General features: G+C 39.8%; 1 protein-coding gene across 5 annotated transcripts in view; it reads left to right on the top strand.

Moving 5' to 3' along the window:
* glyr1 (glyoxylate reductase 1 homolog (Arabidopsis)) overlaps nt 1-26,610 on the top strand; it is a 49,344-nt gene that overhangs the window by 14,178 nt on the left and 8,556 nt on the right. For 4 of the 5 annotated variants that reach the window (XR_016117992.1, XM_089018013.1, XM_089018012.1 and 1 more), the window contains exons 6-15: nt 2,371-2,448; nt 6,447-6,500; nt 8,700-8,750; nt 8,851-8,924; nt 12,400-12,499; nt 22,334-22,444; nt 22,528-22,629; nt 22,741-22,903; nt 23,439-23,618; nt 23,796-23,920. Coding sequence is in view for 4 of the 5 variants with exons in the window: in XM_089018013.1 (XP_088874139.1) it covers nt 2,371-2,448; nt 6,447-6,500; nt 8,700-8,750; nt 8,851-8,924; nt 12,400-12,499; nt 22,334-22,444; nt 22,528-22,629; nt 22,741-22,903; nt 23,439-23,618; nt 23,796-23,920 (1,038 nt within the window). In the remaining variant the exon portion in view is untranslated. The remainder of the gene's footprint in view (nt 1-2,370; nt 2,449-6,446; nt 6,501-8,699; nt 8,751-8,850; nt 8,925-12,399; nt 12,500-22,333; nt 22,445-22,527; nt 22,630-22,740; nt 22,904-23,438; nt 23,619-23,795; nt 23,921-26,610) is intronic. The other variant, XM_089018014.1, reaches the window with a different exon arrangement.

Here is a 26,610-nt window from a genome sequence, read left to right as displayed (position 1 = left end):
ATGTCAGTAAGGGATCGGTTGTTTCGGATTCTCAGGAGAGGCTTGTGGTCTGTAGCTATGATCAGTTCAGAGCATCCCAGGACACAGTACCGCGATTGATGAAGTGCATAGATCACCGCCAGTGCTTTGCCTTCGGTGGGGGCATACCAACTCTTGGCTGGCGTTGTGATTCTTCTTCCTACCAAACATTTCACCCGTTTGGACAGCAGACTGGACTGCTTCAGATCCACTGGCAATACTTCTGTTTCAGAAGAAAACCGACGTCATCAACAGACCAGTCCGTCGACATGCAAGTTGAGCGTGATGGGTCAAAGTCTACACCATCTTTCATTTTGGTCACGATGACTTCCTTAGACTGCTCAAATAAGTTGTCAAGTTCCTCTGTCCAGGCAAATTTTGTGGATAGTCTGAGCAGGTGTCGAAATTGTTTAATCTGTTTAGCAAAGGCGTAGGCTCCTTGGTTGACCAACAGAAACCAAGCTCGGGCGCCTGAGATTTCCTTTGGTGTTGGGAAGTAGGTTACAGAGTTCAGAAACTTTTGGTTGGGTTTCACTTCGTATGTGTCACCATGATCGCCTGTGAATTCCAGTGTCCTGAGTGAATTGGAACTTCTTTGGATTGAAGGTAATGCCGTTCTGTGCACACAAATTAAGCCATCTGCAGGTCTGGAAGATTGATGCTTCAATGGAAATCTGCGATGATACTGTGAAGCTACAAGGTGACCTTGTAACCGAACCTACCCCATCGAGTGATAAAGGTGGTGAAGTGCCGGTCCTCCTCACAAATTGGTACAGAGTGGTAACCATTCGAGGCATGTGTGCCAGTCTTTCTGGTATTTTGTGGTATGAGGGCAGTCAGGTGGAATGGACTCTGCTGTGAACTGGAATAGAGTAGCCTGTCCCCTCAATGTGGCTAGAAAATTCCTAATGCCTTTCCCAGGGGCTTGTACCATCCTGCTGAGCTTACCTTGTACCAAGGTGCTCTCCTCTTTGACTACCAGACGTCTGATTGCGATCAGGAGTCGGCTTCAGTTCGGTGGGTGCAAGGGTGGTGTTTATCGCCTTGTCATGCATCTGTGGAGACGGCTGCTGAAACTGCTGTGAGGTCCTGTGATTCCCAGGCACAGCAATCCACGGGGCAAGTGAGTCTTGGCATGATCAAGAGTTGTTATGAGATAACGCACAATGCTGTGATATTTGATGCTGAAAAGGATGACTCGTCCCTCAAAGAAAGATGTCTTCCTTCCAATCTTTATTTAAGAATGATGGAGGACGGATGAGTCATCTGTAACATAAAGGGATACCCAATATACATAACTATCTAGTTATGTCTGGGCTGTGTAGTGATGCGACTGATGCATTATTTAAAAAAAAGGAAATCATCCAATTCCAAATGTCATATTGAGATTAGATTAGGCTTTATTAGTCTCACAGTGGAGAAATTTACGTTTCACAGCATTAGTTATGAAAGGAAGAGGAAAGGAAAATAAGTAAAAAAACAAAAGAAGTCAAAGGAACAAAATAACAAATGTGACACATCACAAAAGCCAGTCATTTAACCTTGAGGACTTTCTTCACCCTCTTTGTTGTATGAAGCAATTTTAGATGAAAGAGAAACAATCAAAGCGTCCCTTTCACCAGTGGACAAGGGACGCTATGCTGATAATGTGCACACGTTTGCTAAAAGCTATGTTTTGAAAGCAAAGACAAAGCGGTTGCATTGACGAAAAGAGATTGTCTCACATCGCCTCTCCCACGTAATCCACTTCAATTCAAAGCCGCAACTCACAGTTTAGCATAAAGAATATGCTAAGAAGTTTACCAAACTACCAGTGTCACTCCTAATCACTCAATCCGATGAAATCCTCATCCATTTTTATGTAACTCAGCCAACTCCTAAAGTAAAAGATACAGCGCTTATTCTTCTACGTCCCTTTACGTCAAGGTCATTGTCCACATATCAACATTGGTATCGAGCGCCTTTCTTTGGTCAATGTGAAAATAATAAGATGATATGATAATGTGATTACAATTTCACACATACTTCGCTCCAGAGAATCAATCACATCCCTGGCCAAACTATGAAAAAGAAATGTGACCGAAAAATACAGTATATCCCAGCTCTTGTGGGTTGATTTTTAATTCTTACTCCACGATAGTGATTTGTTCTCACATTTCTCATTTATCAGTGTTCATATGAATGTGGATTTATATTCATGTTTTAGCTTTATGTCCATCACATTGGAGATAATTTGAACAATGGTGTCTTTAACTGAATAATTATTTTTTATATCTGAAATGGGTACTCTATAAATCTCAAATTCACCCTCTGTTTTAAAGGTGAATGTGTGTCTCTTTCCTCCTTTTAAAGGACTTAACTGACTCTGACCCTGAGCCGTCCACTATTGAGAGGCTGGGGGCTGCACCTGGATTCAAATGGGAAAGCAGTGTAGGTGAACCCTTCCCACCAAGCTTGCCTTGCTTCGCCTTGCCCCTTTTCTACCTCAACTTAACCTTTGGCTTTTATGAACAGCTATGCAGACCTTTCCCTTCTGGCCTTTTGGTGCTTGCACTTGACCCCTCATTCCCTTTGGTTCTCCCTTTGACACTGTAGTGTCTCACGGTTCTAACATTGCCCATTTTTTTCAGTTGAGCGAGAAAATATTTAACCGAACCACCAAGAATTTCATATCCTTAATGCATGGATTGTAGCTCTGCTCTAGGGCTGTGGTTTTCAAATGTTTTCACCCTGGAACCCACGTTCTCCTGTTGTTACTTGGTTGAGAACGCTACACAAAAGGTGTGTGTGTGTGTGTGTGTGTGTGTGTGTGTGTGTGTGTGTGTGTGTGTGTGTGTGTGTGTGTGTGTGTGTGTGTGTGTGTGTGTGTGTGTGTGTGTGTGTGTGTGTGTGTGTGTGTGTTTAAATCACAAATGCATACAATGATTTGTGCTTACTTTTTTTCATCAAAACAAATATGGATTAATGTCTTCACATAGCATTCACAAACTGGGATTATTGTTGGCAACATTTAGCACGTTTTTTTTCTGGGGGAAAAAAAACAAAGCGGTGTATCAACGTGATTGGAGCGTAATGTCTTTAAGAGGCCTTAATTTGACTTTATGCTCTCTGCCAAAGGAGCCCACTTCCCCTCAAAACCAGTGTACTGTGGGGGAATTGCCCCTAAAACCATTTTATTTGTGAGTAGTTACGTTTGGGTTTCATTCAAGCTATTGCCAAACAGCTGTTTGTTTTTTGTTTCACCTACCACAAAGTGAAGTGTCCTTTTTTTTATACGTAATGAATGGGAAAAAATGGCCAAACGTGCATCTCAAAGGATCTTCTTATGACACAAGCATGTGCCAACGACTGGCTGACTTGAGCATGGGGAAATGAAGCTCACTGCTAGAAGGACAATTTTAAGGGGAACATTAAGAGAATATTGCCTTAAAATAGTACCCCCTCAACTCTTTCATTTGATTTATTTATTTGTTGACGTCCTTCATTGGAGTTTGTAATGCATTTTCTGTTTTTGACAAAGACAGTGGACACCTTTACATTGTGGCTTATTGGATTTTATGGCCACAGTTAGGATGGCAGCCTTAAAGTGCAGTAGGAATTCAATGTTCACATAAAGTTTTGAGATTTTTTTTGAGACATGTTTCGGCGTCGCAACATGTCAGGTATTTGAACACCGACAATACACTGTCTGTAAGATAAGAATCTGTTTTAAATTAGATATCAAGTAGACAGGATGAACTTAATACAACTATTGTTTTTTATATTCATCCCATTTTTCCCATCTTGTTTTAAACTTCCCTACTTGGACCCTCAATATGTGTGAATCAGCAGCACTTTTATCAAGTATTGATCTCTTGTTTGCACGTTTTCTTGATTTAGGTCAGCTAGATATATCACCGAGTTGGTCTTTGGTACAGTAAAGTCTTGTATCGATATTGGTTATATTGATAATACTGCTTATTACGATACTATTTTCATTTCCCGTGCACATTTCTAGTCTTTTTATGTATAATTAGTTCCGTTTAGTGCGATTCATGGTTATTACGATAATCTGGTTACTACGGTACTCTTTTTCATCTCCCGCTGGCCATTTTGCTATGTTTATATCGATACAAAAGATACTTAAGCTGAATCTATATTTTCTTCGGGGTTTCTATACAGTACCACCATTATCTAAATCTGTATCGGGTCACGTGGCTTGGTCACGTGGTAGAAAATGGCGTCTGCTACACTGTGCAAGGCACGACGGGACATGACCAGCTCCCGTACCTTGCGCATTGCAGCAGACGCCATTTTCTACCAGCTTCCGTGTTTTGAACTGTCATACGCGAGCACAATAAAAAAGGTGTAGCAGAGCTGATATACAGTACTGTTGTTCAACACCAATTTAAACCATGGGAAAACGTAAGAATTGTGATCTCGGAACGAAGTACAAGGCAATAGTGGCTGTCGAGGAGAATCCAACAAGGAGCAAATCCTCCATCGCGAAAGAGTTTGACGTGCCGCAGAATACTTCAACGTAAGTAATGTAAACGTTGCAGTTTTCGTTTTCCATACATGTATTTAATTTTGTATTCAGATATCTTTATCGCTTGCAACAATCACTGTTTTTCATATGTTTGTACATGCTGGCGTTCGTGGTTTCGTGTGTATAGAACGTGAGGAATTTACATTGGTTGCATTTTTGAAAGGAAATAGTCATTAAAAAAGTGTGAAGGCGTTTTTATTTTATGCCTAAGTTTATTTTTCACTTGACTACTGTACGAAAAGCATGCTAGATACGCAATCCATGAACCCATAAAATTACATGCCATATCAAAGACGGATATATCGATAGTACGGTTATATCGACATTTTTTTCTGACTCCCGAGAATATCGATATAACGAGACTTGACTGTATTTCGTAGCCAATCATCTTCTTCAGTTCTCTCCAAACTTCTTCCCGATAACCTTTCAACTTTTGACATTTCCAAAATACAGTAAAGTCTCGTTATATCGATATCGGATATATCGATAGTCCCGGTTATATCGATACTATTTCTATGCACGCACGGAGAAAATTACATGCAAACAGGGTCGGATATATCGATAGTCCCGGTTATATCGATATTTTTTCGGACTCCCTTGAATATCGATATAACGAGACTTTACTGTATGTGTGTGTGATCTACATTTCTTTCCTGTCCTCGCAGCCGCCAGCACTGGTTCTTTCCTGGTTTATATTTCCCGGTCACCTGCAGCGTCGTAAAAAAATCTTATATTCTTTCAACCAAATTCTCTCCAATGTCTCAAATTGGTTGTTGATTTTTGTATTTTGCGCATATTAGACCGTTCTTCCTCTGTTGTGTTGGATTGGATTGGATTTGCCTTTATTAGTCTAGCAGTGGAGAAATTTACATTTCACAGCAGCAAAGTGATGAAAGGAAAACAAAATACATAAGCTGCTGGAAAGAGCCAATCTCGCGGCGCCGTCTTGAAGTCAAAAGAACAACAAAAAAAACTAAACAACAAATTTGACATCACAATGACACATAGTCATTCCTTCTTGGATTGGATTGGATATGCCTTTATTAGTCTCACAGTGGAGAAATTTACATTTCACAGCAGCAAAGTGATGAAAGGAATGAAAGTAGAAAAACAAAATACATGAGCTGCTGGAAAGGCAGCCACTCTCGTGGCGCCGTCTTGAAGTCAAAAGAACAAAAAAAAAACTAAATAACAAATAATATGACAGCATAGAGACAATATGACAAAACAAACTCTTAAGCACTTTCTGTACCCTCTTTGTTCCATGAAGCAGTTCTAGATGAAAGAGTTTGAAGTTCCTTTTCCCATTTCTCTTGTATAGACCAGGCCACACAAAGACAAACAACGGTCACTCTCACACACCTATGGACAATTTGGAAAATTATATATGAAATCTATCCAAAATATAATTAAATTTATTTTTCCCCCTAAACTTGGTTAATCGTGTGTGTACTTGTTGCTATTTGACTTTTCTCTTAACATATCACTAATATTCCATGTGTTGCGGTATTTTCGCAAGCAGTTTCAAATCTTGGTTCAGGCCCTCTTGTGCGGGGTTTTCTCGTTCTTGTACTTTATGGGGCCTCTCCGGGTACTCTGGCTTCACCCCATATTCCAAAATTAAGCATGCTGCAGTAATTATAAACTCTAAAGTTTACTTCGATCTCAGGATAATTGTTTTCTTATGATGTGACCGAAATGAGAACAAGAAATAAATTAAATGGATGGAAATTCTGATATTTAAGATGCACTCTGTACGATCATCAAAACGGCAATTTCTCATGAAACGGCACAGAAGAGCAATTATAATCCTGATTATGGTGTGTTGTGCTGAGTATGTGCTTCAGTACTGTAAATTTAATAGAGCACACATTCCAACTGAACCTTTGTTCTGTTGCAGCCTGCGAAGGATGACCCACATTTTCATCACTTCTTACTTAGCCAGTCTGAGAAGGTAGGGATTTACCCCTTGTTTACATTTTCTTATTAATTGACAACTCTTGCACTTAAAGGACCACAGACACCATTTTTTGGTGCCTAACTGACATCAGAAAACGTTTTACAGCATCTAGAATACCCAAAACGGGCAGGCTGATGTTTTACTCAAACCAAAACACCAATAAAAATTACTTAAAGTTGCCCAATACTGCCACTGGCGATCTCCAACCTGGAGAGATCCAGGAGTCCTACTGCCATGTTCGTGACGTCATATTGGGAACCTGGGCAAATCCGGTGATCCTGGCCCAGAAACTGCCCTGCTCCAGAATCAAAACAATGGCTTTAGAGAGTTCAGATACGAATCATGATTTTTTTTTTTTTTTTTTTTTTTTAATAGGACATGCATCTAGCAGTGTCTAGATCTGGGGCCGGGAACCTTTTTGACCAGGAGAGCCATAAAAGTAAAATATTTAGAAATGTTTTTCTGTGAGAGCCACACGCATGCACGCAAACGCACACACACACGGCTACTTTTCAACAAAATGTCAGAATGTATTATTTAAAATAACTTTGTGACTAAAGCATCCTTGAGAATTTTGAAAGGTGCTTAAAAATGTAATGTATTGTTGTTGTTGTTGTTGTTGTCGTTATTGTTATATTATTATTATTATTTATTACTACTCACCATTAACATGAATGGTTTTCCGTTCTTCATGATTGATAAAAATCCAGCCAAATTATCGGAATGAAAGTCAACATGCCGGGTCCATACGCACAGTTACTACTAGCTAGCCTGCACACGGCTCATTAGCTTCCACACTTGCTTTCTGCTGTCTCTCGGAGAAGTATATTGATGCTAACGTTAGCATGGCTTCCTCACATTGGATTCCTATATTTCGAAACAATCTTCTTCAAAATGAGCACTACAAACAAATGAATGCTTCGCGGCCTTCCACCTTGCTCTGGTTCGTTGGAGTTTTCTTTCCCATTCCACCCAAATGGCTGGGTTGTCCGCTGGGAATTTGTGTAAACTTACACCTTCCTTATGCGTGTTACAGCAATTGACTGCCACACAACGATTCACCGTAATTGTTATTTATGTAGAGTTCCTTCTAATTTTGCGCTCAACACAGTGTTTTCAGACTAAACGAAGTACCAAAAATTCACTCAAAATCTCCTGTGTATCACTTTCTTGCTCAATCCACAGTTAAGGGCTTCCTAAAGATACGTCACTTCTGGCATCTTCATCAACTCAAAAACAAGACTCCTTGAATATTCAGCGCAAATTTCAAAAAATAAAGGACAACAGGCACCTCCCGACATAGTTGCGTCCATAATTTGTAAAATTACTTCAAATGACTTCTACTGGCCGCATTTCACAAAGATTCCACCGTATATAGCTATATGTTTACTTTTTAAAATGTGCGCTGAATATTCAAGGAGTCTCTTTTTCGAGTTAATGATGCTGCCGGAAGTGACATGAATTTAGGAACCGCCTGAGGCTTTTTGGAGCTGTAGCGCACCAGCCGGTAATTCTCTTATTATGAACTACATTTTATAAGAGGCCATTCATATGTAAGTTTGTAACTTTTCATCTTGAAAGTTTAAACAACTTATTGCATGCACAACAACAATCTACATTGATATTAACATCTTGTAGTTTTTTTTATTCATGTCCTTATATGCCACATATCACCGAAGTTGATGCTATATTGCTAATTCACAGAGCTTCATATGTCGTCTCCTTCACCGGTTTCGTCGCTTGCATACGGCTTGAATTGATACGGAAGGACTTCTTTAATCGATCGTAGACCACTTATGGTTCCCTCTTCAGAACTATTTGAATCCTATTCATAACTGGATAAGTAACAAGAACGCATCTTCTCCAAATCTGAACTTTCTGAAGCCATTGTTTTGATTCTGGAGCAATGCAGTTTGTGGGTGGGCCAGGATCACCGGTGACCGCCCAGGTTCCCAACGCGACGACTCGAATATGGGGGCAGGACTTTCTGAATCTCTCCAGTTTCGAGCTCATTAGTGGCAGTTTTGGACAACTTTAAGTAATTTTTATTGGTGTTTTGCGGTTTACTAAAAATATCAGGCTGCGTGTTTTGGGTATTTTAGATGCTTTTAAACGTTTTTCTGATGTCATTTAGGCACCGAAAAAATGAACTCTATTGTCCTTTAATACATACTCTGTATTTTATTCTCTTAGCCTGCCTCGTCTATGGAACCGATAAGCAAGCGCCTAAAAATTATTGAAGAGGTATTTAAAAATGCTGTTTTTAAATACATATTTTTCTTACTTTTTTGCAATACATTTTCCATCACTCTTAAAATGACAATTCTATGGCTTGCATTTACAGGACACAGCATCAACATCCATTCAAGCGGCGGACAGCACAGCCATTAATGGGAGCATCACACCAACAGATAAAAGGTCTCAAACACACACACTGCAGTGTTATGTGATTTACCCCATTTTATCAATAACATAACTTAAATGTTTGATTTATAATCAGATTTATAATTTTGATCTGCAAATTAAGCTCTGCTTGAGAAAGTGGTACAGAAAATGGAAGAAGGGATATTTAAGACAGTGAAAGTAAAAATAGAAATCAGAATCAGAAAGCCTTTAATAGTCCCACAGTGGGGAAATTTTCAATCTACAGCAGTAAAGTTGAAGGGAGTGGGGGTTGCAAAGAAAAAAAGGTATTGCATGTACAAAAAAATACAGAAGACTGAACTGTACAACTGCACAAAAATGTTTAATAAGAACTGTCCATAGTACAAAGTATAAACATTCAGTATAAATAATCAGAAAGCCTATAATTGTCCCATAATGGGGAAATTTGCAATCTACAGCAGCAAAATTGAAAGGGGTGGGATGGGGCTGAAAAGATAAAAAGCTGTTGAGCTTCTTCTGATGGGCGATCTTGGGCACTGAGACCAGGCATGGCGTATTCCACAGCTGTGGAACTCTGCCGAGCTTCAAGGTCAGGTTGAACGTGCTGGACAGTGACTCACAGCTGGTTGGAGCAAGTCCTGAGGAGTCGGGAACTGATTTTGTCCGGACCTTCTGCCTTCCTGACTTTAATCCTCCTCAGTTGGTTCCTCACCTGCGCAGTTGTGACAAACAGGCAGGACCCAGGAGGCAGAGTGGCGGTTGGGGGTGTGGCACGGGTTGTGAGGGCAGTTGCTTTTTGCTGAAAGCTGTTCGTGGGAGGGGGCAGGGAGGGGAGGTCCACAGTGAGAGTGGGTTCAGGTGCAGCTACTGGTGGAGTCTACGGTGGGGTGGGGGAGACAGATGTCTGGTCAAACCGGTTGAAAATAGGTTTAGTTCATCTGCCTAGTACTTGTCTTTCTCATTCAATGTCACTGGGCTTTTGTGGCCTGAGGTGTTTTTCAGGCCGTTCCAGAAACCAGCAACATTACCGTCTTGCAGTTGATCCTCCATTTTCATCCTGTAGGCTTTTTCCCCTCTGATATTTCTCCACTGTTGGATGTGCACGGCCTTCGGCTACTCTCTGTTCCCCAACACAAAACCCTTTTGTTTTCCTTCAGGAGGCCTTTGTCTGGGTTAATCCACGATTTGTTGTTGGAAAAAACACATCAGTGTCGTGGTGGGTAAGGTGTTTTGTAATCCGTGATGGTGTCGGTGAGTTAATCAACGTCCTCTGCATGAATCTCAGTGAAGAGCTCCCATCTTGTTGGCTCAAAGCAGTCCAGCAGAGCCTCTTCAGCCTCAGTGGACCAACTTCTGACCGTGCGGGTCTCAACTGGTTGCCTGTGCACCAGGGATTTGTACACAGGGTGGAGATACACCATATTGTGGTCTGTTCTTCCAAGAGCGGGCAAGGGGTAGGGACTGTATGCATCCTTTGCATTAGCATAAAACAAGTCCAAGATGGTATTGTCTCTGGTAGCGCAGGTTGTATACTGTGTGAATGTTGTGAGAGAGTACTGTGCTATGGTTGAAGTCCCCTGAGATGATGAACAGGGCATTGTTGGGGGTCTGTGCACCAGGGGTTTGTACACAGGCTGGAGATACACCATATTGTGGTATGCTCTTCCGAGAGAGGGTAGAGGGAGGGTTTGTACGCACGCTTGGCATTTGAATAGAATAAGTCCAACATGTTATTGTCTCTGGTAGCACAGGTTACATATTGTGTGAGTGTTGGGAGGGAGGATTGCAGGGAGACATGGTTGAAGTCCCCTGAGATGATGAACAGGGCGTTGGGGGTCTAGGTTTGCAGCCTGTTTGCAACAGTCACCAGGGCATCAGAGGCTGCACCACCATTTGCCGTTGCGGGAATGTACGCCGTCACAGCTATGACGTGGAAGATAATGCGGCCGGACGCTAATGGCTAGCAGCTCAATGTCCCGAATGCAGAGTTTCTCTTTGATTGTGAATTGTCCAGGATTGCACCATTTGTCATTTACAAACACACCAATACCCCTCCTTTCTTCTTACTGCTCCCTGGATTCCTGTTCGCACGTACGAGTTGGAAGCCCTCCAACTCAGCGCGTGTGTCCGGAGTGATTGTCAATAGCCATGTCTGCGTGACGAGTAGCAAATTGGCCTCCCAGTACTCCGTCTGGTGTTACGTTAGTGCCGCTCGCTCGTCCATCTTGTTCGGTAGTGATCTTCCATTTCCCAGAATGACGGATGGAAGGAAATGTCGGTCTTTCCCTGCCCGACATCCTCGTTTTCTCATCTTCAGCTTGTCGAGGGTGTCTGGTATGGCGGCTGTTAGCCCGCTATTAGCTTGCCATGCTAGCAGCTGGTCTTGACTGTAAACAAGGGGATCCCGTGTGCGAGTGGTTTCCTCGTTCACAGTAGTGGCGAAAAAACCAAAAAAATAACGGTGATGAGCAGAAGTGAAGATGCCCATCTCCCCACTGTAGGTTTCTGGAACAAAAATACACAAAACACGATTGAAAAAAGAAAAACAAATATGGAGAACAGAAAGGGATTGAAAATGGGTTAGGAGCTGCTGCAGAGGCAGCCGTATAGGGGGCACTGTGACGTCAGCAAAGCATACATAATGTATGTAACTACATAAGGTCGGTATGCTATTTACAATGTATAAATCCAGTTTTTAGTTATTTTTTAGTTTTTTGCAATTGCAATTACCTCAGATTTGTATGTGATTGAAGAGTTTTAAATAAGATAAAATGCTAACGGAGAATGTTTTGAACATATTTGCATTTTTTTAGATAATAAAGAAACACATTTTTGATATGAAGGTTTTAATTCAGAGATACGACACTAAAAGCAACACGGATGCTAATAAATCCTGTCCGCTTTCTTCCCCTACTATTTGTGCAGTCTCGAAGTAGTGCACAGAACCAGAGATTTTAAATGAGTAAGATAGAAGTAGCCGAGGAGCGTGGGCAATGTTGTGGGGTCTGCACTTCGCAACGCTCGGACACACAGCCATCTCAAACTGAATTCCTTTTGTGATTGAAGAGGCATCTATTAACTTCTGAAATTTCAATTCAATGTAATAGTGTCACCAACATGTTACACATTTTTGCTTGTTTTTTTTTAAACGTTGAGTACATGCATCCTAACATTTTCTATTTTGAAGACATTATTTCTTGGATGATTCCAGAATGAAAAAAAGCCCTGACATTGCAAGCTAGTTATTCGCTTCATACTCCAGTCTTATCAGAATAAGATGGTTGTTTTTACACATTAAAACATCAATGTAAACTAATAATTTGGATAGTGTTCTTCATATATCAGAACAATTTTCAACTTTTTCTCTTGTGAAACCCCCCAAAATATTTACAAGTATTACAATGAAATGTTATATCAAACTATCGACTCAAAGTTTGAACCAGTCACTTCTCGCAAACATCTGTTCCGCATTCATGTTTGACCAGTTTTTCTTCTCTTTTCCCCTCAGGATAGGATTCCTTGGTCTGGGGCTGATGGGTAGCGGCATCGTATCCAACCTGTTGAAAATGGGTCATGTTGTCACAGTCTGGAACCGCACCGCAGAAAAGGTAGAATGTTAAAAAAAAAACTTGATCACTCATGCATATAGGTCATGTCAAAATAGGTTTGTGATGTCACAAACCACTGCATTTCAAGATCAAACCACAAATAGCTAATCCCCAAAAAGTTCTGGTGAAGTCGGCTCCTTCATTCGGTGTGCGAGCAGAAGAAGTGAGAGTTGTGGCAGGACAACTGACTGATTCATCATGACACTTTGTCCGCTCACAATGCCATGGGCGTCTTGCAGTTCCTGGCTAAGGAAAACAACAGACCAGAGCAATATCCATATTTTCCCGCCATGGTTCAGCGACATGTTTTCAGCTCTCCCACGCACTAGGGAGGGTAACCAGTTTAAGCATGAATGACATGACATCAGGGCTGTGCAAAATGCTGAAAGAATCATTCTGAGAGTATATGCCGGCGTGGCAGAGAAGGCTGAGATAATGTGTAAGACCCAATTGTGATTACTTAAAATCGAAAAACTTGTGGTTTTAATTAGAAAGTGCAGTACTTTGTGACACCATTTCTGGAACCATATCTGTGTGGACTGTTAATTCACCTAACAATGAATTGGATAGGAGCCATATACGTATGTCCATACACAGTGCTCACTAAATTGATTGCCCACTACACAACATAACTTAAAGGACAACCAACGTCACTTTTTTGTTTTCTAACTGACATCAAAAAAACGTTTTATAGCATCTAAAATACCCAAAACACGCGGTATGATATTTTTAGTCAAATGCAAAACACCAATAAAAATGACTTAGTGTCCAAAATCTGCAAAAAAATTGAGCTGCGAATTGGGCATTTTCAGAAAGTCCCGCCCCCAGTTCGTGACGTCACGCCAAGACGTCTTGCATTGCTGGAGAATCAAAACATGGGCTTCAGATTCGGAGAATATGCTTTCTTGTTACACATCCAGTTATGAATATGATACAAATCGTTCTGAAGAGGAAAGCATACATGTTTGCAATCGATTAAAGAATTTATTAGTACCATTTTGAGGCAACATTGGGGGTAAATCTCTCACCCAAAAAAAGTGGCACAAAATGGCGACCTCCTGTGGCCACCTCCGTTTCCACAGGTTGATAAATTCCTTATATGGCGCTTGGACGCCCTCTTCTGGCCTTCTGGTGACTTTTGGGTGCAACACGAGGTCCCCAGACCAAACAAGTACAGCAAAATACATAATACAAAATACAATACCAGGGCCGCGACAAAGCGTCTTTTTTACGGTCAGGGGTGGTCCTTTAGTGACGTCACGTACGGGACTCGTCACCAACTCAAAAACAAGACTTCCTGAATATTCAGCGCGAGTCTATATGCGGTGGAATCTTTGTAAGATACGCTCAGTAGAAGTCATTTGAAGCCATTTTACAAATTATGGACACAACTTGTCCGGAGACGTCGGTTGTCCTTTAAATACCGTATTTTCCAGTGTATTAGGCGCACCCAAAAAGCCTCGATTTTTCTTCAAAAGATAACCCTGTGCCGAATACCCAGGTGCACCTTATATGTGAAGTAATATGGAGTCACAACAGGTCTCGCAATGACTGTCCATGACTCCATATCTCCCTGTAGAAATTGTGTCTAACCGCAGCCTTCTACTGCAACGCCTTATAATGCGGCGTGCCTTAATTGGGAAGATTTTTCTATATTTAGGAAAACGTTTTACATTTTTTTTCATTCATTGAAGGTGCGCCTTATAGTCCGGTGCGCCTCATATGTGAAAATGGTTTAAAAATGCACCATTCATTGGCGGTGTCCCTTATTCTCCGGTGCGCCTTCTTAACCGGAAAATGCGTTACCTGAATATGCTTCTGTTGTGCTAAAGATAGATTGAAGAAAATAAGTATTTGAGCACCCTGCTATTTTGCTATTTCTCCCACTTGGAAATCATGGAGGTTCTGAAATTTTAATCGTAGGTGCATTACCACTGTGAAAGAGATAAGCTAAAAGAAAATTCCAGAAATCACAATGCATGTTTTTTTTCATAATTTGTGTGAGACAGCTGCAAATAAGAATTTGAACACCTGTGTATCATCTAGAATTCTGACCCTGCAAGACCTGTTAGTCTGTCCATGAGAAGTCTACCTGCACTCTATGTATTATCCTGAATCAGACGTACCTGTTTGAGGTTTTTAGCTGCATAAAGACATCTGTCCACAATCAGTAAGATTTTAACTTGTAACATGGCAAAGACCAAAGAGCTGTCCAAAGACACCACAGACAAAATTGCACACCTCTACAAGGCTGGAAAGGGCTACGGAGCAATTGCCAAGTAGCTTGGTGAAAAAATGTCCACTGTTGGAGCAATCATTAGAACACGGGAGAAGCTAAACATGACGGTCAATCTCAATCGAAGTGGAGAGCCCCATGCAAGATATCACCTTGTGGGGTCTCAATCTATGTTACGTCTAATTTTTCATGTCCCTGAGCACACTGAGGACCACTGTGAGCAACATCAAATGTGTACACTGTGGCCACACACCAGTATCACGTTCTGCTCCGATTGGCCCTTGTAGCGTACGTGAACTGTACGGCATATATATATATATATATATATATATATATATATATATATATATATATATATATATATATATATATATATATATATATATATATATATATATATATATATATATATATATATATATATATATCGATGAGAAGGTTTCTTCAGCCGTCATCTGTACAAAAGTGAAGGTTTCGGACGTTTCGCCTCCTATCCAAGAGACTTCGTCAGCGAACTAAAGCCTGACTGGTCGTATCGGCCCCATTTATATATCCCTAATGTCCAGACCTAGTGGCGCCGGACACAGCTATGATAGGTCCCTACTCTCAGGTTGGGGGGGGCGCGGGACCCCCCCCCTGTGGCCCCACTGATTGTTCCTACATTCCTGACTAACGATTGGCCTATTACCCCCACTCCCCCCGGTATCACCTCATCAGCATAACGACCCTCATCAGCATTGCGAAAGTTGCCTAACCTGTTTTGCCTGAGCAGGCTATTGTATGAACGATCCAAATTGAACCTCACACCACCCGACCGGTTTAATGAAGGATTTTGTTGTTTTATAAGAATCGCCTCTTTTACCCCCCTTTCAAACCATCTATGTTCTTTCGCTAAGATTTTAACCTCATTGTCGTCAAATGAGTGGTTAGTAGCTTTTAGGTGCAAATGTACTGCCGATTGAGGCCCACTAGTATTATCCCTGCGATGTTGATAAAGTCTTTTTTTGAGAATTTGTTGAGTCTCCCCAATGTACTGCTCTTTACAATTTTCATTCTTACAATGTATGGAATAAACTACATTACTTTGTTTTTCATTTGGTAGCCTATCTTTTGGATGCACTAATTTTTGCCTTAACGTGTTTATCGGTTTGAAATAAGTAGGAATTTTATGTTGCCAAAGGACTCTTTGTAATTTTTCAGAAACTCCTGCAATGTACGGTACTGCTACTCCTCTCCTTTTAGAATCTTGAGAATTATTGGTTTCGTTCGCTATTCTTTCTTTCTGACATTTGTTGAATGACCACTGAGGGTACCCACAGTTAGTGAGTGCTCTCCTGATATGTTTTGACTCCTTTTCTCTACCTTCAGTGCTAGTTGGTATTAGTTTAGCCCTATGCTGGAGGGTTCTGATAACTCCTAGTTTATGTTGTAAAGGGTGGTTAGAGTCAAAAAGTAAGTATTGGTCAGTGTGCGTAGCCTTCCTAAAGACTTCTGTTTTTAGCGCTCTGTCCTCTTTTATAATTACTTTACAATCCAAGAAGGCTAGTTGGTTCTCTTGAATGTCCTCACGAGTAAATTTAATGTTGAAGTCTACAGAGTTGAGATGATCTGTGAAGGATTGAATTTCTTGTTTCTTAATTATGACAAAAGTATCGTCCACATATCTAAACCAGTGTCGAGGTTTTGTCCCTGGGAAGGATGTGAGGGCCTGTTTCTCCATCTCTTCCATGTAAAGATTAGCCACTATGGGTGAAACTGGTGAGCCCATAGCACAACCATGGATTTGTTTATAAATTTTTTCCCGAAATTGAAAATACGTAGTATTAAGGCAGATTTCTAATAATTGGCAGATGTGATCCGGTTTCAGTTTGGTTCTTTCATGCAGAGAAACATCCGCCAGCAGCCTCGTCCTCACCACTGAGACTGCTGCTGGGGTTGGGACAGATGTAAAGAGAGAAGTCACATCGTATGATGCCAAAGTTTCCTCAGGTTCCAATATGAGGTCTTTGATCCTCTCTACAAACCCTGTGGTGTTCTCTACGTGGTATTCTGTGTTACCAACCAACGGAGCTAAAATAGTTTTTAAATATTTGGCTACATTGTATGTAGAGGAGTCAATGCTACAAACAATGGGTCGGAGGGGAACCCTTCTTTATGTATTTTTGGCAGGCCATAGATACATGGCGTGGCCTCTCCCGGGTATAATCTAAAATACATCTGTTTATCTATATGTTTTCCTTTCTCTAGCTTTTGGAGACAGTCAATCATTTCTTTCTTGTATCTATTGGAAGGGTCCCTTTTTAGTTGCTCATACGTGTTAGAATCACTGATTAACCTATTTATTTTGTCTTCATAATCCAATGTGTTGAGCAGCACTGTGCATCTGCCCTTGTCTGCTGGCAAAATAGTAATATTTTTGTCTTTTTGTAGAGTAGTTAACGCCTTTCTCTCTTCTAATGTTATGTTGGACGGAGGAAGTTTGGCACTACTGAGAAGAGCTGATATTTTAATGCGTAGATCATCTGCCTCTGCATACGAAAGTTTGTTATTTTTAATAGCCGATTCAGTAGCTGTGATATAATCTATTGTAGGTATAGTTTTAGGAGTCACTGAGAAATTTAAACCTTTGGTAAGTACTGCCTTTTCTGTCTCTGAGAGATCTCTGTCTGACAAATTTTTGATCCAATTCTCCCTTGCAAACTGTTCATACCTAATTTTACGCGTGTTTACCAGTAGCTGAGATTGTTTCAGTAAAAGTAATTTTTGAAATTTACCCTTTTGTCTCTCTTTGGTTTTGCTGTGGTGCCTCATATAACCGGATTTAGTAAATTCACACACTTCCTGATAGATTTTGTGGGTAAGATTAGTTTGTAATCGCTGATAATAAGTTTCTATTTCTGACTGTTTGTTTTTTATCTCTATGTTAAGTCACACTGACCAATACTTACTTTTTGACTCTAACCACCCTTTACAACATAAACTAGGAGTTATCAGAACCCTCCAGCATAGGGCTAAACTAATACCAACTAGCACTGAAGGTAGAGAAAAGGAGTCAAAACATATCAGGAGAGCACTCACTAACTGTGGGTACCCTCAGTGGTCATTCAACAAATGTCAGAAAGAAAGAATAGCGAACGAAACCAATAATTCTCAAGATTCTAAAAGGAGAGGAGTAGCAGTACCGTACATTGCAGGAGTTTCTGAAAAATTACAAAGAGTCCTTTGGCAACATAAAATTCCTACTTATTTCAAACCGATAAACACGTTAAGGCAAAAATTAGTGCATCCAAAAGATAGGCTACCAAATGAAAAACAAAGTAATGTAGTTTATTCCATACATTGTAAGAATGAAAATTGTAAAGAGCAGTACATTGGGGAGACTCAACAAATTCTCAAAAAAAGACTTTATCAACATCGCAGGGATAATACTAGTGGGCCTCAATCGGCTGTACATTTGCACCTAAAAGCTACTAACCACTCATTTGACGACAATGAGGTTAAAATCTTAGCGAAAGAACATAGATGGTTTGAAAGGGGGGTAAAAGAGGCGATTCTTATAAAACAACAAAATCCTTCATTAAACCGGTCGGGTGGTGTGAGGTTCAATTTGGATCGTTCATACAATAGCCTGCTCAGGCAAAACAGGTTAGGCAACTTTCGCAATGCTGATGAGGGTCGTTATGCTGATGAGGTGATACCGGGGGGAGTGGGGGTAATAGGCCAATCGTTAGTCAGGAATGTAGGAACAATCAGTGGGGCCACAGGGGGGGGTCCCGCGCCCCCCCAACCTGAGAGTAGGGACCTATCATAGCTGTGTCCGGCGCCACTAGGTCTGGACATTAGGGATATATAAATGGGGCCGATACGACCAGTCAGGCTTTAGTTCGCTGACGAAGTCTCTTGGATAGGAGGCGAAACGTCCGAAACCTTCACTTTTGTACAGATGACGGCTGAAGAAACCTTCTCATCGATGGACCACTCCTGTACGACTGAGAGCTTACACAGACATATATATATATATATATATATATATATATATATATATATATATATATATATATATATATATATATATATATATATATATATATATATGTATATATATGTATATATATATGTATATATATATGTATATATATATATATATATATATATATATATATATGTATATATGTATATAATGTTAAGCAGATTCCTTACTTACAGACAGTGTATTGTAGGTGTTCAAATACCTGACATGTTTCGTATTGACATGTATGTATATATATATATATATATATATATATATATATATATATATATATATATATATATATATGTATGTATATATATATATATGTATATATGTGTGTATGTATGTATATGTATATATATATATGTATGTATGTATATATACGTATATATATATATATATATGTATGTATATATACGTATATATATATATGTATGTATATATATATATATATATATATATATATATATATATATATATATATATATATATATATATATATATATATATACATACATATATATATATACGTATATATACATACATATATATATATATATATATATATATATATATATATATATATATATACATACATATATATATATACGTATATATACATACATATATATATATATATATACGTATATATATATATATATATGTATGTATATATACGTATATATATATATGTATGTATATATATATATATATATATATATATATATATATATATATATATATATATATATATATATATATATATATATATATATATGTGTGTGTGTGTGTGTGTGTGTGTGTGTGTGTGTGTGTGTGTGTGTGTGTGTGTGTGTATATGTATGTATATATATATATGTTCAATTATTTGGTTATACCAGATCAATTAGACATGAAGTAATGCGTTTCTGTTTTATTTTATTTTGTGCGCTGCATAGATGTTCTTGTGCGCTGAGTATGTGCAAGCAGTGCACAATTGTGCACGCAGTTTAGAGGGAACATTGGTCTCAATGATTCTAAGAAAGGTGAGGAAACAGCATGGAACTACACAACGTTCCTTCGCTTAAACCAGCACATATGAATGCCCATCTTAATTTTGCATATAACAATTTGAATGATACAGAGGAGTCATGGAAGAAAGTTTTGTGGTCAGATGAGACCAAAATAGAACTTTTTGGTCATAATTCCACTAAGTGTGTTTGGTGGAAGAAGAATCAGAAAACATTTAATCGTCCCATAATGGGGACATTTGCAGAGAAATGAAGAGTACAATCCAAAGAACACCATGCTACTTACTGTGAAGCATGGAGGCGGTAACATCATGCTTTGCGAGGGTGTTTTTCTGCACATGAAACAGGGCGAGTGCACTGCATTAAAGAGAAGATGACTGGGGCCGTCCGTGTATTGTGAGATTTTGGGAAACAACCTCCTTCCCTCAGTCAGAGCATTGAAGATGGGTCGTGGCTGGGTCTTCCAACATGACAACGACCGGAACACACAGCCAGGAAAACCAATGAGTGGCTCCGTAAGAAGCATATCGATGTTCTAGCATTACCCAGCCAGTCTCCACACCTTAACCCAATCGAAAATCTTTGGAGGGAGCTCAAACTCCGTGTTTCTCAGCAACAGCCCAGAAACCTGACTGATCTGGAGAAGATCTGTGGGCAGGAGTGGTCCACGATCCCTCCTGCAGTGTGTGCAAACCTGGTGAAAAACTACAGGAAACGTTTGACCTCTGTAATAGCAAACAAAGGCTACTGTACCAAATATTATTCATTTTCTCAGGTGTTCAAATATTATTTGCAGCTATATCACACAAATAAATTGTTTAAAAAATCATGCATGTTGATTTCTGGATTCAACTTTTTAGCTTATCTCTCACAGTGGACATTCACCTATGATGAACATTTCCAACCCCTCCATGATTTCTAAGTGGCAGAAAGAGCAAAATAGTAGGGTGTTCAAATACAGTGAGATCTCAGCTTACGAACTTAATTGGTTCCCAGGCAGAGTGTGTAAGCCAAAAAGTGTGTATCACAAAAAAAAATTTCCATAGGAAACCATTAAAATGGGAATAATCCATTCCCGGGTTTCCATAAAATATACTTTTCAACTAAATAAGCCTTAAAACTACACACAACATACCTTATTCTATGTATAATAAATGTGCTATTGTATTGTAATGAAATAAATACACTGCACTGTATAATAAAGTCACTTTATTTACATTTATGATGGTCATTGATGGCTTGATGGAATGGTGTTGGAGGTCAAAGGTCAGAGGGAATTGCTGTTTGGAAAGAGAGGCACATTACATGAGGACTGTAATTAAAGAAAAACTGCTGTAAAATAAAGTTTTATTTACCTTTTTGATGGTCGTTGATGGTTTATGGAAGGAGTGTCACCTTCCATAAGGACTGTTGGTAACCTAACCTCTGGTGTGGCTTCTCTTGTTTGATTCTTTGGAGACTCCTCATCATTTTTGCTCATTAAAAACCTCTTAATTGACACCTGTTGCTTTCTGACCTGTAAGGTCTTACAAAGGTGAGGCATCACCTTATCGTTCATCATGTTGATGATTATCATAGCCACAGTCTTTTCTGGATGGAACTGTTCGATAAAAGCCTGCACATCATTCCATTTTGCCAACATTGCCTTGATGAGTTCACTTGATGCTGCAGCCATCTCCTCCTCCTCGCCCTAAGATATTCTCGAACCATCCGTTGCTGGCTTTAAAATCCTCAATAAGCGCCGAACTTCCAGGTTGGCGCATGGCGATATCGGCATGAATTAGCCGTGCTTTCTCACATAAAATAGCTTTACTCAGGCTGTCGCCGGATAGCTGCTTTTCGTTAATCCAAATTAACAGAAGTTTTTCAACTTCTTCGATTGCCCAAGACCGTTGCTTTGACAGCACGGAAACACCTTTTTGCAACAGACACACCTTTGATGGCTTCTCTGTTCCGGAGAATGGTAGCAATGGTTGACTTAGCATAGCCGTGCTCGGCCACTAAATCACACAAACGCACACCTCGTTCTTGTTTTTCAATTATCTCCTTCTTCTCAGCGACTGTGATTTTATTTTGTGTATGGGCTGAACACAAGCCTGTGGTGGTTTTTTTCCGGTCCCATAATAGTAAAATTAGCAGCAAAAAGCTCCAAGGAGGCGATAGACGTGTGCATTCAATGAGAGGGGGTGTGGAAAGTAGCGCCGGCTGGAGCGCTGTTCGGTCGTGTGCTTCCGTCGAAGATCACTCCGCCAGATCCGAAGGTCGTGTGCTTTGGCGTTCTTATGCCGAAGATTACTCCACCAGCCGTGGTGGGTGTGCATCATGAAAATAGTGCGTATTTCAAGGTTTAATTTTCATAAATTTGACGTTCGGAAGATGAAAAGTTCGTAAGATAAGGTGTTCGTAAGCTGAGGTCTCATTGTACTTACTTTCTTCACTGTATGTATCTTAATGCTCTTGTATTGAAATATTGTTTGTATTAAAAGAATTCTTTCAATAACTAATACATGTTAAGTTTAAATTTAGCTGGTGATTTATTTAAGACATTTTTTTTTTTTGGGGGGGGGGCATTCTAGTGTGACCTTTTCATCCAAGAAGGTGCCAGATTGGGTCGGACTCCTGCAGAAGTGGTTTCAATGTGCGACATCACATTCTCTTGTGTCTCTGACCCAAAAGCGTCCAGAGATGTGAGTTTGACAACAAATATCTTCCTGGAATAATGGTGATCTTGTTTTTGCTAATCAAACCATCTGTATCTTTTTTGATCCAGTTGGTTTTGGGTCCCAGTGGAGTGCTGCAAGGAATCAGGCCGGGCAAGTGCTATATCGAAATGAGTACAGTTGACCCAGAGACCATTACAGAACTCTCACAGGTCCTTCAACTCTTGGCGTTTATACACTTTTACAACCACACTATCCTGAAAGTTGACAACATTGCCTTTGAATTTCATGCCTTTCATTTGTTGCACACATTATTATATCAGGTGATCACATCGCGGGGCGGACGTTTCCTGGAGGCTCCGGTGGCTGGAAGCCAGCAGCTCTCTAATGACGGGATGTTGGTCATCTTGGCAGCCGGAGACCGAACCGTTTATGAGGACTGCAGCAGCTGCTTTCAGGCTATGGGCAAGACTTCTTTTTTCTTGGGTATGTAGGGTGTAATAATGCCATCCATCTTCTGTTTCCTTTTTTGCATCAATTTTAGTTTTGAAACTGGATACTGTAAAATGCAATCTGTGGTTCTCATAAATATGTCACATGGACTGAAAAAATAAAAACAAACATTTATTTGTTTTATTTTAAACACACGTTGACTAACAATTTGACTATAGCAGTGCCAGTGACGTGCGGTGAGGTTCATGGCTGGTGAGGCACTGACGTCATCAGTGACGTCACCGCTCATCTCTACTTCGTATTTGAACGGTAAATGTGAAAATTCGGTGAAGTTAAATGGACAAGAACTTTAAAGTACAAATCACTAAATACATCTAACTGTTTAATTTATTTTTTCATTTGATATTTCCATGACAGGTGAGGCACTGCCTCACCTGCCTCCACTGACTGCACGTCACTGAGCAGTGCATACCAAGAATTGACAAACCTCTGCAAATAAGCCTTTTTATTTTTTGGAGTGATGTACGTTTGTTTTTCAAAATGTTTTGTTTTAATTCTCTCTTAAAAGGTGAAGCAGGGAATGCAGCAAGAATGATGCTCATCCTCAACATGGTGCAGGGCAGCTTCATGGCCACCATTGCAGAAGGACTCACTCTGGCCCAGGCTACTGGCCAATCGCAACAGACGTTCTTGGATATCCTATGCCAGGGCCAGATGGCAAGCACCTTTGTGGACCAGAAATGCCAGAGTAAGTAAAGTGCATCAAGTTTTAAAAACAACAGCATGTCTTTGCATATTCCTGCAAAGTGTCATGTTTTTTTTCCTTTCACGAGATTAGTAAAAGATGAGATGTTTCTGTACATGAACACGTTCCAACAATATCCGAGGATCTTGTTTGACTCATTTTTCTTGTCGCCTTATGTAGATATCTTACAAGGCAACTTTAAGCCAGACTACTATTTGAAGCACATTCAGAAAGATTTAAGGCTAGCCATCTCCATGGGCGATATGGCCAATCATCCAACTCCGATGGCTGCAGCTGCCAATGAGGTACTTTTTATTTTGAGTGGTCTGCGTTTTGTTGCATGGAGCTTTCTTTAGACGCATTGGTTTTCTTTACTATTCTCCCTTTAAAAATTAAGTAATGTTAGAAATTCATAAGTGGAAAGAATAAATAGCTGTTTACTGTAATTGAACAGTAAACGTTACCAAACTGTTACCCGGTCAGTATATATTGCAATTATGATGTGATTTCATGTTCTATCAGAGTGGGGAGAACAAGTATTTGATTCACTGCTGATTTTCAAAGATTTAGCACCTTATCGAGCAGATTTAACTTATGGGCACATAATCTAAAAGAAAATACAGATAATCATAATATTCGTTATAGTGGTGGACAGGCTGACAGACAATGTGAGGCAGGAATCTCCTTGGACGATGATGTTTGCAGATGACATTGTGATCTGTAGCGAGAGCAGGGAGGAGAAACCTGAAGGGTGTAGGATAACCTTGGAAAGGAGAGAAATGAAAGTCAGTCATAGCAACATGGAATATGTGTGTGTGTGAATGAGAGGTGCACAAGGAGAAGAGATAAAGAAGGTTTCCAGTGTATAAGGCATACCTAAAAGGTTAAATTTTCTTCAAAAGATGAGACTGCGCCATGGACGCCAGTGCGCCTTAAATGTGAAGTAAGATTGAGCCACAACATGTCTCGCAACTACTGTCAGCAGCCACAACTCCATTTCCCACCAACTAGTGCTCCATACTGGGGTATATAAAACGTAACCCCAGCCTCTCCTGTAGTGTCTTATCATGTGATCTGCCTTATACAGTAAACTCTCGTTATATCGATATATCGTTATATTGATAATACGTCTTATTACGATACGATATGTATTTTCATTTCCCGTGCACATTTCTAGTCTTTTTATGTGTTTTATGTGCAGGTCTATAATTTTATTTATAATACATTTCATTTCTCAGCGCCTTTCAAAACTCTCAAGGTCACTTTTCAGTCACAGGATATGTATTGTAATGTAGTTTATGCAATACATTGTCTTCTTCTTTTCCTTTCGGCTTTTCCCTTCAAGGTGTCGCCATAGCAAATCAGTGGCCTCCATCTTTAGAGGTTTGATCCGCTTCTTTGTTTTGGCCAAGCTTTTACGTCGGATGCCCTTCCTGACACAATCCTATGTATTTATCCGGGCTTGGGACCGGCACAAGAAGACATATGCCCCTTTGTGACTACAGAACAAGCAACTCACTCAGTTAAAAGGCTCCCAAACACAAAATGGTAATCGCACAGCAACATTCAAAAAGCAAAAACTATACTCACCATTTGATGTAAGAATGAAAATTGTAAAGAGCAGTACATTGGGGAGACTAAACAAATTCTCAAAAAAAGACTTTATCAACATCGCAGGGATAATACTAGTGGGCCTCAATCGGCAGTACATATGCACCTAAAAGCTAGCAACCACCCATTTGACGACAATGAGGTTAAAATATTAGCGAAAGAACATAGATGGTTTGAAAGGGGAGTAAAAGAAGTGATTTTCATAAAACAACTAAATCCTTATTTAAACCGGTTTGGTGGGGTCAGGTTCAATTTGGATCGTTCATACAATAGCCTGCTTAGGCAACATAGGATTAGTAATACTGATGAGGTGATACCGGTCGAGATGGGGCAATCAGGCCAGTCGTTAGTCAGAACGACAGGAACTATCAGTGGAGCAGCTGCAGTGGGAAGTCCTCTGCTCCCCCCAACCCGAGAGCAGGGACCTATCATAGCAGAGTACGGCACCGCCATGTCTGGACAGTAGAGATATATATACAGTAAAGTCTCGTTATATCGATATCGGATATATCGATAGTCCCGGTTATATCGATACTATTTCTATGCACGCACGGAGAAAATTACATGCAAACAGGGTCGGATATATCGATAGTCCCGGTTATATCGATATTTTTTCGGACTCCCTTGAATATCGATATAACGAGACTTTACTGTATATATATATATATATATATATATATATTGCCTAAACTACCAGTAAGACTTTAGTTTGCTGACAAAGTTTCTTGGATAAGAAGCGAAACGTCCGACACCTTCAAAAAAGTACAGATGACGGCTGACCTTTTCATCCATTGAAATGAGAATAATCCCTTCCCAGGCTTCCATAAAATATAATTTTCAACTAAATAAGCCTTAAAACTACACACAATTTACCTTATTATATGTATAGTAAATATGCTATTGTATTGTAATGAAATAAATACACTGCGCTGTATAATAGAGTCACTTTATTTACATTTGTGGTGGTCATTGAATGGCGTTGGAGGTCAGAGGGAATTGCTGTTTGGAAAGAGAGTCACATTCCATGAGGACTGTAATTAAAGAAATAAGCTGTACTGTTAAATAACGTAGTTTTATTTTCCTTTGTGATGGTCATTGATGGCTTGATGGAATGGCGTTGGAGGTCGGAGTTCAGAGGGAATTGCTGTTTGGAAAGAGAGGCACATTACATGAGGACTAATTAAAGAAATAAACTACTGTAAAATAAAGTTTTATTTACCTTTGTGATGGCTTATGGAAGGAGAGTCACCTTCCGTAAGGACTGTTGGTAGGTAACTCAACCTCTGGTGTGGCTTCTCTTCTTTGCTTCTTTGGGAACTGCTCATCATTTTTGCTGATTAAAAACCTCTTAATTGACACCTGTTGCTTTCTGACTTGTAAGGTC

The sequence above is a fragment of the Hippocampus bargibanti genome, linkage group LG17 (assembly GCF_051943395.1).
Source record: "Hippocampus bargibanti isolate YZ-2025 linkage group LG17, ASM5194339v1, whole genome shotgun sequence".
Taxonomy (NCBI): Eukaryota; Metazoa; Chordata; class Actinopteri; order Syngnathiformes; family Syngnathidae; genus Hippocampus; species Hippocampus bargibanti.
The sequence above is the reverse complement of the archived record's forward strand: the minus strand, read 5'-3'. Positions and strand labels throughout refer to the sequence as shown.